The sequence below is a fragment of the Aspergillus nomiae genome (genome assembly GCF_001204775.2).
Source record: "Aspergillus nomiae NRRL 13137 chromosome Unknown contig00074, whole genome shotgun sequence".
Lineage (NCBI taxonomy): Eukaryota > Fungi > Ascomycota > Eurotiomycetes > Eurotiales > Aspergillaceae > Aspergillus > Aspergillus nomiae.
The window spans coordinates 84,222-98,720 of NW_015378129.1; the positions used below are offsets into that span (position 1 = coordinate 84,222).

Below are 14,499 nucleotides of genomic sequence, written 5' to 3' on the forward strand. Positions count from 1 at the left end.
GGGCGTAGTTCGCTTTGGGATCCACTCTGGGATGGGGCTCTCTTCCCGGCTCTTCCGGCTCTTCCGGCATAGGAGATTCGATGATGAAGGGGCCGAGGCTCCACGTCCAAGAGGGGGCAAACATTCAATGCTTGTTCGTATGCCAAGGCATAGTATTACTGGTCCGATCCAGCTTCATTGGAGTCTCTTCTTGATAACAGTACTCTTCTGAGATGAGTGCCTCTAGAGTATACACGCATTTCAATGATGTAGTACTTTGGAGAGTGATTGTATAAAATACAGTAGGTACTCTGTTCCCTCCATCTGTGATATGGGATTTCTTCTTACCGGGTTTTCACTGCCGGGGGAATTTTGTACTAGACCAGGAGAGTATTAGCCTAGCATCTCAGTTCTTCACACTTTCTGGTCAACATCTTGTATACGGATGTGGTAATCGAGATGCTCGGGCTAGCAGGTTAACTAGATCTGGTGCTGTTCACTACTATCATTGGGTCCCACTTAGTTGTGGAGATCAGCTTTCCTCTTCTGCAGTCTCCACTTGAATTTATGACTTCGACATTGGTCAATCTTATCGTGGGGGCCATATCTTAGGAAAAGCTACGTCTAGCTGCATATACGCCGTACAGCATGATGATGCACCCCATATTATCAGGTCGGCGACAGAGAAAGGGGCTCCAGAAGGGTATAAAATGCAGCGTCCTGACCTGAGGATTCGAGTTATCCAGCTTCTCCAAGACCACTTGTTCTCTATCCCGACTGTTCATTATGCGCTTTACTTCTGCTTTCCTGGTACTCGCAGCCGCCATCAGCGCCGCCGCAGACGGTGCTATTGGCATTACGGTGTGCGATGGTGCCAACTATGCTGGGGACTGCATTGACATTCAAGTCTACCTTCAGCACCAATGCTGTTTGTGGCCTCCCTCAACAAACCTGTCATTGTTATCGCTAATTCACTGATCACGTATAGACAATTTGAACGGCACTCCCGTCTCAGGCAATGTCCGGTCGGTTAAAATCCCTAACGGGTACCGCTGCCGCTTCTGGACGTATGTATCCTCCCCTAGTGTTTGAGTAGGAAGATCCTAGCTGACTTGTACTTTCTTTCAACAGGTCAACCGTATGCAATGGCGGCGGTACAGGCGATATCCAGTACCCAGGTCAAGGTTCAACTAGTCCACCGAGCGTAAATTCCGTCAAGTGCTACGCGGACTAGTGGTGGACTATATAGAAATTGTATCAATCTAGCTATACTCCAGCGATTAGATATCACGAACTCTATCAATATAACCTAACCTGTCCACACACCAGTCTAGTTGTACTATACATCGCTAGCCTAACAAAACAGACAAGACCCTTCAATGGACTATTTGGTTTCTCACATAGCAGCTCGAAGTTACAGTAATACTCTGCACTACAATTTTGATGTACAGTGATCTGCGAAATCAGCCTGCCCCCCTAGAACCTATGTCACTATGTGTCGCTTTTTAAATGTATTCTCTCTAAGGTTCATAAGCTTGGTAGTAGGGTGAAATTTTACATGCATTGTAATGATATACACAGCGACAAAGAGCTTTGTGAAAAGCCATAAAGAATGATTCTTTAGGTGCTAGGTGTCACATAATCGGCTATCGTCTCCTTGCAGCATGCTCCACCTCGCTGACAGTTTTATATTCACCGACCACCCCGATTGAATCCTTCTAAGTCCTGTGGTAGAGCGCAGGCAGAATGGAGGTCTTCCAGAGACCAGGTTTCTTGTGTCTGTTGACGACAATCGTTGAGCTCAGAAGAATGACTCCAAGCAGAAGTTCCATAACGGGAAGCGTCAACCAGGGTCAATTGACCATAACATAGGACTCTTCGTTAGAAACGAATCGAATGGCCACTTTTATCGGAGTTATCCCGCGCAAGTATCGACAGCGAAGTAGCTAAACTCTGGGTTGCTTTGCTGTGAGGAATTATAACTTACGGCTTTATTTCTGCAAGCCTATCAGAGTGCCTGGTTAGGTCCCAACTGGAGTACCCCAGAAGTTGCCATTTATCAATGCCAAATGAGGAAGAATCCCCAACGCAAAATGCTATGTCAGCAGCCTTGACGTATTGTCCACCATTGGTTTTAAAGTAGTCTCCAGAGCCACCATATGGTGACATGATCACAGGTTTCCAACATAATGGCCATCCAGGCTGATGATGTGTCCTCATATTCTCGTATTAGCCATAGTCTTCGGACTGAGCCAAGTGACCGTGTGCCACCATATAAAATGGGTTCTCAACCCCCAAATACGTTTCTTGGTAAGGGAGATGTTGAAACCCGTTACCCGATTCCCTTTATAGGTGAACCCAATACTAGAACCTTCAGCCCAGTGAAGTGTGTCGACACGCCAAATCCTATGGATTAATACATTGTATGCACCGGGATCGTTCGCATACATTGCGTGAATCTCTTCCGCAGCCCACGAGCCCTGTGGTAGAGAGACATTGTATGAAAGAGTATGGTCCCTGGTCAGACTGGTGTTCAAAGAGGCCATGTCGCACGCCACCAGAGTAGCGTCAGAAGTACCATCTTCACATTTACTACACCATTCAGCTGATTGGGGGAGTGGCCATGAACAATTCCCTGATGAACAGACCGGGTCAATGGCAAAGTCATTTGACCAGAGAGGAGCATTTGAGGCGTATGTAAAAGCCTGATTACCTTCTCCGACGAAATATGACTGTTTGACGCTTGTGCCGGGCGAAAGTCTCATGAGCCCGTGAAGAGGATACTCTATGATCTGCTGCACAAAGGGATCAAATGCATGAGGCAGAATCGTGATGAAAACCCCGACCGTCACCAGGGTGCTACACTTGTTTCGAAAAAAAAAATCGAAACGGAGCCCAAATGGTCCTCGACTAGCATGGTCGTAGGCCTGGAGGTAGATGATAGGCCTCAGAGTTCGAAAAGCAAGCCACTTTAGTTGAACGAGACATTTCCCGGCGCGTAAGGCCTAGGTCCCGTCGGAGGAATAGAAATAACAGTGTTGACCGTAGCCCCATATAGAAGATCTGTTACTGCCTGGTTTGCGTACACACGCAGAACACAAATCATTGTGGCGAAGCAAACGATCGAGAAGCAAAGACTAGCTTATCGCGTAGAATCACTAATCAAGAGCTATCCGGCTCCAACCCGATGGTGAGTTATTGGCCAGCTCACTGCCATTTTTCTCCTGTTGGCTGCTGGCTTGCTGGAGGCAGGGTGCGTATTTGGTCGACGGACGTCGTGTTTTTCTTAGGCCGAAGTAAAAGATAATGGCAAGGATTACACAATTCTAGATTGACACATCACTTGTATGAGGAGATCGATAATCCCAGTAGTGCTTGTTCCCAGGTACGTCTTATCATCTGTGCTGCTACATCATGCATCAGCAAAATGGTTTCCTTTATTTCTCATTTGATCTGGGACAGTAGAAATTGAACGCACCAAATTCCTTCTTGCTCTCCGCAATGTGACTGTTTTGCTGCGCCTGCTATACCGAAGGATACCGATTGAGAGACGTTGTGCCGGCGAAAGTATAGGGTGGAGCTCGTTGGTGGTCGACGGACCGTAGTCATTACTAGATTCCACGGGCGGCACGAGAAAAGTGCCCAGCGAGTTCTCGTTCGCATCTGGAAGAATCTTGCTGCGCGCTTGAAACTCATCTGAGGTAGACGCGATGAACTTTGGCAAGCCGTAGATGTTTTGACAGATAGCGTTTCTCAACTTGAAATGCGCCGGCTTCATTTTGTCACTCAAGAATGAAAGATACATGTAGATATATCAAGATATTGGTAAGGTGTTCCGGCCGCTAAGCGGTCCCATACCACTTGGTTGTTCAGGCTTAGATAGCTTAGATACTCACCATCAATTCAAGGATTCATGACCAAGGAGCCACTATTACCTTGGCAAAAGAAGAAATAAACTCAACGCTACGTACTACTTGCGAGGACACCGCCCACCTCTCGCTTGAGCTTAGCAACCATCCTGGGGCAGTAACTTCGGATCGAACGCATGCAAAGTGCCCGTCCAACAATTCAAGAAATTAAGCCCTCGCGGGGGGATCGGCGTTACCGTCGCATGTTTGGTCATCTCCACAAGTGGCCATGTCGGCGAAAGCCGCAGCGCGTACGCTCGGGTTAGGCGAAATTCATCAAGCGGCAGCGGACGGTAGATGCGACGGCGGGACTCGGCCAACTTCATGTAATCGGCCAGCCCCCGGGGTGTATTGATATGGTACTCAACCTTGTTTAAATAGGATTTAAATCGGGACTTGACCGTGTCCGGTGACGGTGGCGAGCGTTCGTCGTATACAGCGAGGAATTGCAATTCGGGTGAATCGGTCTCAGGGGAGTGGCAGGAGGCGCGAATGTTCGCCACAAAGGCAGCTTCCATGTCGTATTTCCCGTTGACGAGCTTTTTGGTGCGAGGGAGATACTGCATGAGCACACGATGACGCCAGCTATAGACAGGGTTATAGAAGTCCAGGAGGAGAATAGACCAGAGGAGCCTTTGGCTGACTAGAGTGTTGGGTAGATTCATAACCCCGTGGCATCTTCGACAGAGGTTTGCAAGGTGGTAAAGTAGATATCTTTTGCCCTCGTTATCCTGGACTAGCAGGGAATTTCGGACGTCGTACGAATTTGTCTGCTTGCCGCCCCCCAGAGTACCCTCGTGAAGTTTCACCAATGGCACGCTGCCTAGTGCTGGAGCTTCGGAAGGCCATTCCTGCAACAGGCTCAGGCGCAAGTTCTTAATGGCGCTTTGATAGTCGTCATACCTAAACTCGGGCGAGAAGTCGGCTAGGGGACGCTGGTTTTCGTCTGTCAGTAGGGAGCAATTGGCAAATGATAGGAAAACCGAAGAAACGTACGTTGAAATCCGAGAATGTGTCCTTGAGCAAGAGCTCAAAGTTCATAAATAGATCAAGGGGGGCTAAAGTCAAGCTCCCTGCTGGTGAGAATTTGTTATCTTCTGTGGTGGCAAAGGCAACCACTTTGGAACCTGTCGCGATATTAATGGTGGTTGTGAGGAGCAAATGAGCCATCCAGCGATGAACATTGGCTGGCTCCGGCTTATACTGTCCATTAGTCTTTTTGAAGTCATTCTCACAGCGCTGCTGAAACCAGCTGGAGATCAAACCCGTTATAATGTCTTGCTCGAGCTGCTCGGCACTCCCTGCTCCACCCAGGGGATTCCATTGCGCGGGGGTGAGATAGTCGAGTTCTGTGAAAAGCTTCAACTGCTCATCACTCAGGCATTGCGTTATGTTGGTCCCGCGTGACTTCCAGTGGCACCAAAGCCTACACAACGTCATCAGTTACCGCTAAAAAACTGTGACCCAGGAATATGATAGTCACCTATGAATTTCTTTCATAATGCATGCTCCATTAACATGACCATAGAAGGGACCAAGATACGACATGTCGTAATCTGATCCATCTGTGAACGCATTGAACGAGTTTGCTTGATACGTCCATTTTCTGTTTATTGGATTACCGTTATTATCTTCAACCTATGACCGTGGTTAAGGGCTGATCCTCAGAACGGGGGGAATGCCTCTCCTACAGCGTAGTAATAAAAGGCCTTTCCATTCCACGAGGCAATTTGTAGGAAGCGATCCGGACTGTGCACCTCGTCTAACCCCACTATGAAGATTACATCATTTGTTTGGCTCTTGAAGTCCACTACTCCCAATATACGGCAGTGGGGATTGAACCAGCAATTGCCTTTATTGTGTAACTTCGATCGGTCAACATGAGCACCATTTGCAATCATGAACATGCTCAGATTGCATTTGGCAGGGATATTACACAACTCTAGAAATAGTCAATATAGAGTGGGCAAATCATCTCTGTAAGATGGCGGCAGAGCTAAAACACACAGTAGTAGTAGGAAAGTACCCCATCAAGTGTATTGAGCGTCCAATGTGAGTCCTGCTGCAGGAATTGTCCAAAACTGTCTTTCAGCATCTGCTGCTGCCGCTGGATCGTTATCAAGGTATCTATGTCTGGGCTAGAGACTCGAGTGAACTGGCGATGCCAGATTGCTGGTGTCGTCATTTCCAGAGACGGACTGAGAGGAGGGAGGATGTCTGACGAATGCTCTGTGGTCGCACTTGAAGACGTTCATCGGGGATATATATGCATGTTCTTCCACTCCATGAATGGGCTTGCGGTGAGTATCACCATATGGGACAAGGTAGTCGATCAGCCTCAACCAGGGGTGATGAGTTGTTCTATCCCGTGAACAAGTACACAGTATATCCAAGATTGCCCTCAGTTCTGGCCATATTCATTCTCAGTTTTCGCGCAATATCTGTCACGGCCAATGCCTGAGGGTACAATTACCCCCACTGTCTGTAAGCTTCCAGCCACCGAAGTGGTGGTAGAATCAATTGATGGGTGGTAATTAGTTGCTTTATCCAGTGAACAAGTAGGCATGCAGTGTATGCAAAGTTGCCTTCAGTTCTTGTGAGACTTTTCTTTTCTCTTTTCCTTTTTCCTTCGGATTTCAGCTGATAATTTTCAAAAGTCAACCCAAGTGAAGAAGGCAATTGTGCATAAGCTGAGTTGTAACTGGGCTTGATATGCCAATGAGTTGCCCGTTACAGTAACATGCATGAGTGGTTTTTGGCAAACCCCTCACGCCCATTCAGCTGCGCCTTTTCCTCCTATACGACATCTGGGCCACTGGATAGCCCTAGCCCTCTCGCCAGAAAGTGTTCACATTAAATGAGAACCGCTCTCATTGAGAGTGATGACATGGGCTTACGAATCAGGTGGTGGTCTTTCTAAAATTCCATTGGCCCAATTTGCAAGGCGCGACGCGATGGTAGATCGGGTAGGGAGATCAGCTTCATCTGTCGGGCAAAGATGCAGCATCTGACAGCTGCTATGTGTTGAAGCAACATCTAGAGCGTCGCATCATGTACTCTGCCTGAGTCTCGGGAAGTTGACCCATGCCAGACCCCGACGAGACCCGGCAGGGAAAGTCGGGGTCTGTACAGTGACAAATGCAGCACGCTTCGGATTCGAAAAGAGTGCCTGATCCACCATACTAGACACAGTGATGGCCTATAAATAGTTGCACGCGCACATTTACCTTTCATTCTCAATCAAGAACCATCAGCTACGAAAACATCATGACCACCCCACCCGGCACGAGCCACCAGGCAACCTGTCTGACCTTACCGGCGATAGCAAGGATAAATGGTCTAAGGGCTATATTTGCCATTGGATGCAGGGTGAAATCAAGGCTGATCCTCGCGTTGTCGGTGCTGGCCGTACGCCTTTGACCCAATTCTTTGATGGGACTGTCACACCGTTTAATCAACAGGACAAACCGCTACCTGACTCGTCCCGGGTCGTCCAGGACGAGTATCTGGAGTGGTCGGTGAGCCGGGGTCCCCGAAAATACACTGGAGATATTTACAGTGTGACCTTTAGTGCGGAGGGGCCAGAGGTATGTGTGTCATAGTGCATCTCGCTCGGTGCTGTTGAGATCACTAACGTTGAAACAGTATTGGCAACTTCTGGCTAGTTTCCAGAAAGGCGACTTTCTCAAGCTGACGAGAGATTTCAACTCGGGCTTTACCAGCCAAATGAGTGACAGCGACTTCTTCCTCACCGACCCTATGACCAAGAACGAAGTCTACAACCCTGGAAATCAGTGGAATTTACTCAGTATAACGGGCACCATTGCCCATCTCATCCAGGCCAAGAACACCCTCTCGGCCGGGATTGATATCGGCGTGCAGGCAAGAGTGATCCGCAAGGATGATCAAGGCAATGTCATCGAAGACAAGGACGACCTGATCAATTGCTCCAAATACGGCAACCCAGGCAGAAATTCCGATCCAACTGTAAGGCACTCCTCTGTTTTGTTTATTGTGGGTTTCAAGTCGGAGGTTTGCTGAACATGGTGGCCACAGATCGGAAAGGCAATCAATGACTTGGCTTGCAAAGGTGCAAGCCTCACCGTCGCTGAGCCAGCTGCGCTTTACATCCGCAACTTCGACACGAGGAACTTTCAGTTTCACGTCAACAGCACATCGGACCACGCCCTACCTGACCCTAAAGATCTGAAGCCGATTGAGAGACCGGAATAGGTGTTCCAGTGGCAGCGGGGCGACATCAGCACCAAACACGGCCTTCGGATCAAGTTCGAGGTCCCAAAGGACCGATTGGATAAACACGGCAAACCGCTCCTGGTCAGTAACATCTACGATACCAGAACCAAGTGGCACATCAAGTACGGGGCTCAGTTTGCCGACTACTTCACCATGGGAATCAGCGCCATGGGTGTGAAGGGCAAAGCGGCGAACCCTGAGAAATGCTACCAGCCTTCAACGAAGGCCGCTGCCTCGGTGAAACCATCTTGTGCGGAGTTCGATGGCTTTGCCCATCCCGGATTCGCGGGTGCCCCTGGTCCGTCTCGTGCTTAGGCCAACGCTCTAGTACATGAACAGGAAATTGTAAACCGAAAAGGGTAAGTATAGGATTCTAGGGCAAATATTATACCAACCTATGGCATCTATTTTTCAAGTACATTGTTCTGATCAATATATACAAGTAGTATATATAGTAGTAATTCTTTGCAGTTATAGACCCATATATATAAATATACAGGCCATGGTCCCTTGCTTCGCTCGGGCGGCTTAATATTTAACTTAGTAATATCTAACATATGATTGTGAAGGTACACTAGACAACGGTCTGTAACACCTACGTGGAGTCACGAACACCAATACCCACGGCGTCGTAGTTTGTTTAATAATCCCGAGAAAAGGTTGGAAGCGTATTCAATAGTGTGTTAACCCTACTGGAAGCATATGGAGGAAGAGGGGGGAGTATGCGCGATACTGCTCTGCGAGCCAAGACGGTGGAAGACTTTCCTGAAACATCCTAACGGTTCCGAAGTCGCGCGCCATGAGGGCAGCAACCTAAAAATAACAGCTATAAGGTGCACCAGGCCACAGCGAGGCTTTAAGTTCGGGTAAGACGTGGTAGACGACACGTGTACATACGTTGATATATAGTTATGGTAGGCTGCATATCCATCCATCCAAACTGTATGGTTCCGTCTCCGGGAATTCCACATTTTGCGGTGTCCAACTTTAGGTTTTTCTCCTTCTCTCCATTGGAGGATATTTAGAATCCTTCCGGGGACATGGCGCGGGGTAGTGTCCGTCCGGGGTAAAGCTGACCGAGCCCTAGCCCGCAAATGACATGACCCGAGCCGTGGCCAACTGTCCAAGATCGAGAATATTTATCTTGGATCCTGCACGTCCAATTGCCCCCCAGTGAGAATGGTATTCTATAGAGATAGAGGGATCAAGCATCATAAGCAGCCGACTTCATGTTCGGAGGCCAGCGTTTGACGACGTTCTGAATGGGTCACGTTTGCTGAACATGTGCCCTCCGTACTCGATACCCGGAGCAAGCCCAGCGCCAACTAAGAATTAGCGCTTATCCTCACCCAGCTCCTGGGTTAAATTGAGTCGCTCATGATGATAGGCTCAAGCAGAGTTGAACCCCTTGGTAGGGAATCAGGAGGGTCGGATGACTCGCACTAACTGAAAGGGGGATTGTGGACTCTTCCCCCTACAACCCAAAGCAGGAATTTTCCGGCGAGTAGAACGCCACCAATATGCTTAAGTTCAGCGGACCCCGCAAAGGAACCAGTACATTTCCTCCCGGCTAATATCTAGGGGCCCAAGCATAATCAAGCGACGCGGCTACCGTAGTGCCAGGAAAAATGACCCTCCTGATTGAAGAGGTTGGCTCGAGGAGGTCAAGGTCCGGAGCAAGCTTCACTCAATTGAGCTAAGATCGGGATCACCATCACGAGGCTATTGTCGCAGGTATAAAGATCTAAAACTCCCAGTCGTGCCTGCATCTCTTTCATTCCACTCGTTTCGCCCAGAAATCGTCGACATGAATGCTGACACAGAGAAACAGACCGCAGCGTCGGAGGTTGAGGCGCAGCCTACCTCCAACCCCGGGCCTGTTTACGATGTCGACAAGAAGGTCGACTACGACAGAGTCGGCGCTCTGGAGGCTGAGCAGGTCGAACATAATATGACTGTGCCCCAGGCTGTCATGGCCTATCCCGCTGCCAGCTGGTGGGCCTCGTGATGTCATGTACTATTGTAAGCTCTTGCCCAATGATAGGCAGATCATTTCCCTAACGTGTGCCATAGATCCTGGAGTCATACTGTGTTTTCCTAATGGGTCAGTTCATCGCCACAAAAAAATTTGCCGAGGACTTTGGGGTATACAGCGAAAAAACCAATACATGGATTATCGAAGCTTCATGGCAGTCAGCATTCCAGTGTAGCGGGCCAATCGGTTGCATCATAGGTGTATTCATCGCAGGTCCCATTACCAGTTGGATTGGATATCGATGGGCAACTATCGGCGGTCTCATGGCCTTGAACGCCTTCATCCTCATCTTCTATTTCGGCAACAGCAGGGGATGTTTTTCGCGTCTCAGATCATGGAAGGCATCCCGTGGGGCATTTTTATCGCTAATGCACCCGCCTACTGTGCTGAGATCGTGCCGATGAGATTGAGAGCTCCAGCGACGCAGATGTTGCAGATGTTCTGGGCGATTGGGTCGATCATAGTCGGCGGGATCACATACCACTACCAATCCAAGTCTGATTCCTCAGCGTACAGGTTCGTCCGCTCGCATAGATGCCATCGAGGAGCACTGTACTAACAGTTGTCCTAGGGTTCCCATTGCACTCCAGTGGATGTTCCCTACCCCCCTCGCTATCCTACTCTTCATTGCGCCTGAATCCCCTTGGTGGCTCGTCCGAAAAGGCCGTCTGGCCGAGGCTGAGAAGGCTGTCAAACGACTTGGACGTGCGAGTGCAACTGATAATCCGGCTGCCGCAGTGGCAATGATGCGTCGCACGATCGAACTCGAGGCAACCGAGAAGAAGCCCAGTCTCATTGAACTGTGGAAGGGTACCGATCTCTACCGCACATTGATTGTGTGTGGTGTGTATGCATCGCAGAACCTGACAGGCAATCTGATTGCAAACCAAGCGGTGTACTTTTTCAAACGTGAGTCAGCCATGTCGTGCAAAGCCATACCAGACTAACACCAGCTCAGAGGCCGGCATGGCAGACAACACCGCCTTTGCACTTGGTCTCATCACTTCTGCCCTCCAGATGATCATGGTCATGCTCTCTTGGATCCTCACCTCTTACCTGGGTCGACGCACCATCTATGTCTATGGCCAATTCATCAATTGTGCATTCTTGGTCGCGCTCGGTATCGCGGCTTCAGTTGGCAGTAGTACCGCGGCTAGCAATGCGCAAGCATCACTTGGCTTGATCGTCTCCGTCCTGTTCTGCTTGGGACCCGCCCCTGCCTCATGGGTCATCATCGGTGAGACAGCTTCCGTTCGTCTCAGGCCACTGACAACGGGTGTTGGACGAGGTGCCTACTACTTGGTCAATATTCCTTGCATATTCCTTTCCAGCTATATGCTCAACGATGATAAGTGGCACCTGGGTGGCAAGAGCGGCTACGTCTGGGCTGGCACCGCCTTTATCTGCACCGCCATGGCTTGGCTCTGGGTTCCAGAGATGAAGAACAGGTCCTTCCGTGAGATCGACATTCTGTTCCGGCGTCATGTCCCAGCTCGGAAATGGAAGCAGACAGTCGTCGATCTCCACGATGATGAGTAGATATGACCTGTTGTTTGGAGAAGCCTGAGTGGTACTGCTTGTGCGGGAATAGGTGGTAGTGATTAGATATAGCTGACCCCATTAACCTAACCTAACCTGGCCAAATGCCAGTCTACCAATTGAAAATTATTACCCTAAGTATCTAGTAAGGCACTCATTTCTAGGCCCAAGGCCCATCGTGGGCCCTAGACTCGGGCCCAAAGCCCAACCCACCGTGGGCCTGGGCCGGGATGGGCCGTGAAGAAGCCTACCCACTGCCAAGATGCTAGCCCAACCATGGAGTGCAGGCCAGTGCACTAAGGTATGCCGTTTACCTATTCTAATTTACGCTCACATGCTAGAACCTATGACTTGATACTATATGAAAGTAAAATATTAGAGCGAGATCTGGGAACATATGGTTTGAGCATATCCATTTATAAAAAAGTAAATAAGATACTACCTGACACGTCATTTCAATAACCATTACCCCACAGGAACCTTTATATTTTTAAATATTATATCCAATACAGTCCATCGAGTTCTGATTTAGATTAAGATTTTTACTAATAGAACCCGATTTTTAAGATCTATCTAGTTCTCTTAAAGTATTTACTAACTTAGTACCAGACCTAGTCTTTTTAAAGAAACGCTACACGATATTCGCAGTACTCTTACCCTTACCCTATATAACGTTATTCTTCTATCCAGTGACTAAACCAAGCTTAATATTAAAGACTACTCCTCTATAGATCAACCCATTTTTTAATAGCAGCGGAATTAACTCTCTACCGATAGATTCTTTATAAACCAATAGTAATACAATACTTGTCTCGAGGCCACTATCACTCTAGTAAAATAATTAAAATATTAGCTTGGGTAATTATAGATATCTTTCTATTGGGACCGAGTAAACCTCCCACTTCTAAAATAGAGGAAACTTTATACTATATCCAAAGACTACGGTTTTATAGATTAGAAGAAACTCGGGCAGACTATAAAAACTATAGATAAAAAATTTAAGAAATTTTATCAATAAAAGGATTTATATATAGTTATAATATATCCCTCTAGAAACAGTTTTATAGTGATAGTTTTTAAAAATTTTATCCAGGCAATATTAATATATTCCTGTAAACAACTTCCAAAGACACTGATTATTATTAGGATCTCTATAAATACTCTCTATTATATCTTGAATAATAAAAGTGGTCGTGGCTAAAAGATCTTCACCCTTTAATAAAATAGCCTATCAATCACATCGAGCTCTACCCTAAAAAATATTTATAATAAAATCTAGCTAAACCAAGTTAATAAAATACTCTCTACCAAAAGCGATTACTTAAACCGTATCTATAAATTGGAGTATTTCTCCAAAACCCACACCGAAAAAGATAATGGCATTGATAGCTTTAATAAGATTAACCTATTTTAACTTAATATCACGAAGCAAAGCTACTTTAAAAAAAAGTAAATCAACACCGGTCGCTATTTACTAAAAATTCCACCTTTTGAAATATCTTCTCAACGATTTATAGACTTTAGCTCCAAAGCCGTCCACTATTAATATATTAATCTATATATTAAATAGCATATTCAAAATTGTATAAATATCTCCGACTAAATTTAGAAATTATTCTTATATCTTTTATATTTTTTAATTTATCTTCGACAGCTCGTCTCCCTTTTTACTTATCTTTTCCATAATTTTATTCCACTTCTTATATATCTTAAGATTTATATTAGCTCTATTCCGAAAGATAGTGTTTATAGTAATCTTTCCCGTATATAGAGTATTTAGCTCTTTAATATCAGCTTCACTAAAAAGAATTTCGCGCTTAATTTTTTTACAATAGACTAGACGGGCGCGGACGAGGTGCAGTAGGATATTTAGATTATCGATTAGCCAGATCCAACAGTCTTTGCAATTATAAAATATAATAAATTAATCCTCGACCTATTTAAACTATTTGTGATAGTCGATTGTTTTAACTACCTATATTAACTTGTCCTTTTTACTAATCATAACCAAGCTACCCACACTGATAATCTTTTCTACTAATATAAATAAACGATTAAAAGCGAACCGAAAATTAAGCTAACACAGTCCTATTTTATAGATATTATAGTTAGCGTCTCTAGAGCCTTAATCCATGACCATTAGTACTAAACCTAATAGTAACATTCCCAGGTTACAATTAGAAAAGGATACAATTTACCTATATAATTCTATACATATTCGCACCAGTCGATAATATAACGCGTAGTTTCGACGCTAGAAAGTGTTAGATATTTTAAAAGATCGAAATCCTGGATAATTTTACAAACACGGGAGTTTATAAAAAGAATTTGGTTTCCGTCTTGATTAAATAACACGTACCAGTGCACTGTGTCCTTAATATACTTTGTCAAAACTAATATAATATAAAAACCTTGAAGAAAGACCTTCCCGTAGAATACAGCGATACGTCGGGTCTCTATTAGTAGAGCCAGTATAACAAGCGAAATCTCGAGACCAGGACCTTGGTCCGGCCGACGATATTATATAGAAAAGCCGAGAATAATAATAGAATTTTTAAATAGATCTTGCTAGCATTAGCCAATTAATTATAAAAAACCATTTAAGTATTGTAAACAAATAGCAAGTTTATATATTTAGTTACTGGTTTTAGCATCACTATTAATAATAGGGGTAACAGAGACAATTAAATTACCTCGTGTCGAACAAAGTACCGCTATTATAAATACGAATACTTTTCTAATCTTAACCAGGGTTTCTACTACATCGCCTATCTCCAAAGAAAA

At 46.1% G+C, this 14,499-nt stretch overlaps 4 protein-coding genes across 4 annotated transcripts; 3 read left to right on the top strand and 1 right to left on the bottom strand.

The window, feature by feature from the left end:
- Window positions 1–765: 765 nt before the first annotated feature.
- Window positions 766–1,213, top strand: ANOM_004146 (uncharacterized protein; the record flags this gene model as incomplete). Its single annotated transcript, XM_015549403.1, has 3 exons — window positions 766–907; window positions 968–1,046; window positions 1,111–1,213. 3 exons carry the CDS (start codon window positions 766–768, stop codon window positions 1,211–1,213), a joined length of 324 nt encoding a protein of 107 aa, XP_015408573.1.
- A 2,772-nt stretch (window positions 1,214–3,985) lies between these two features.
- Window positions 3,986–5,435, bottom strand: ANOM_004147 (uncharacterized protein; the record flags this gene model as incomplete). Its single annotated transcript, XM_015549404.1, has 3 exons — window positions 3,986–4,822; window positions 4,884–5,313; window positions 5,371–5,435. The coding sequence occupies 3 exons, from the start codon at window positions 5,433–5,435 to the stop codon at window positions 3,986–3,988; spliced, it is 1,332 nt and encodes a 443-aa protein (XP_015408574.1).
- Window positions 5,436–6,971: 1,536 nt separating this feature from the next.
- Window positions 6,972–8,456, top strand: ANOM_004148 (uncharacterized protein; the record flags this gene model as incomplete). The annotated part of the gene is made up of 5 exons (XM_015549405.1): window positions 6,972–7,013; window positions 7,097–7,474; window positions 7,533–7,874; window positions 7,944–8,051; window positions 8,121–8,456. 5 exons carry the CDS (start codon window positions 6,972–6,974, stop codon window positions 8,454–8,456), a joined length of 1,206 nt encoding a protein of 401 aa, XP_015408577.1.
- Window positions 8,457–9,948: 1,492 nt separating this feature from the next.
- ANOM_004149 (putative MFS maltose transporter) lies at window positions 9,949–11,715 on the top strand (the record flags this gene model as incomplete). Its single annotated transcript, XM_015549406.1, has 4 exons — window positions 9,949–10,136; window positions 10,390–10,692; window positions 10,748–11,085; window positions 11,135–11,715. The coding sequence occupies 4 exons, from the start codon at window positions 9,949–9,951 to the stop codon at window positions 11,713–11,715; spliced, it is 1,410 nt and encodes a 469-aa protein (XP_015408578.1).
- Between the last annotated feature and the right edge of the window lie 2,784 nt (window positions 11,716–14,499).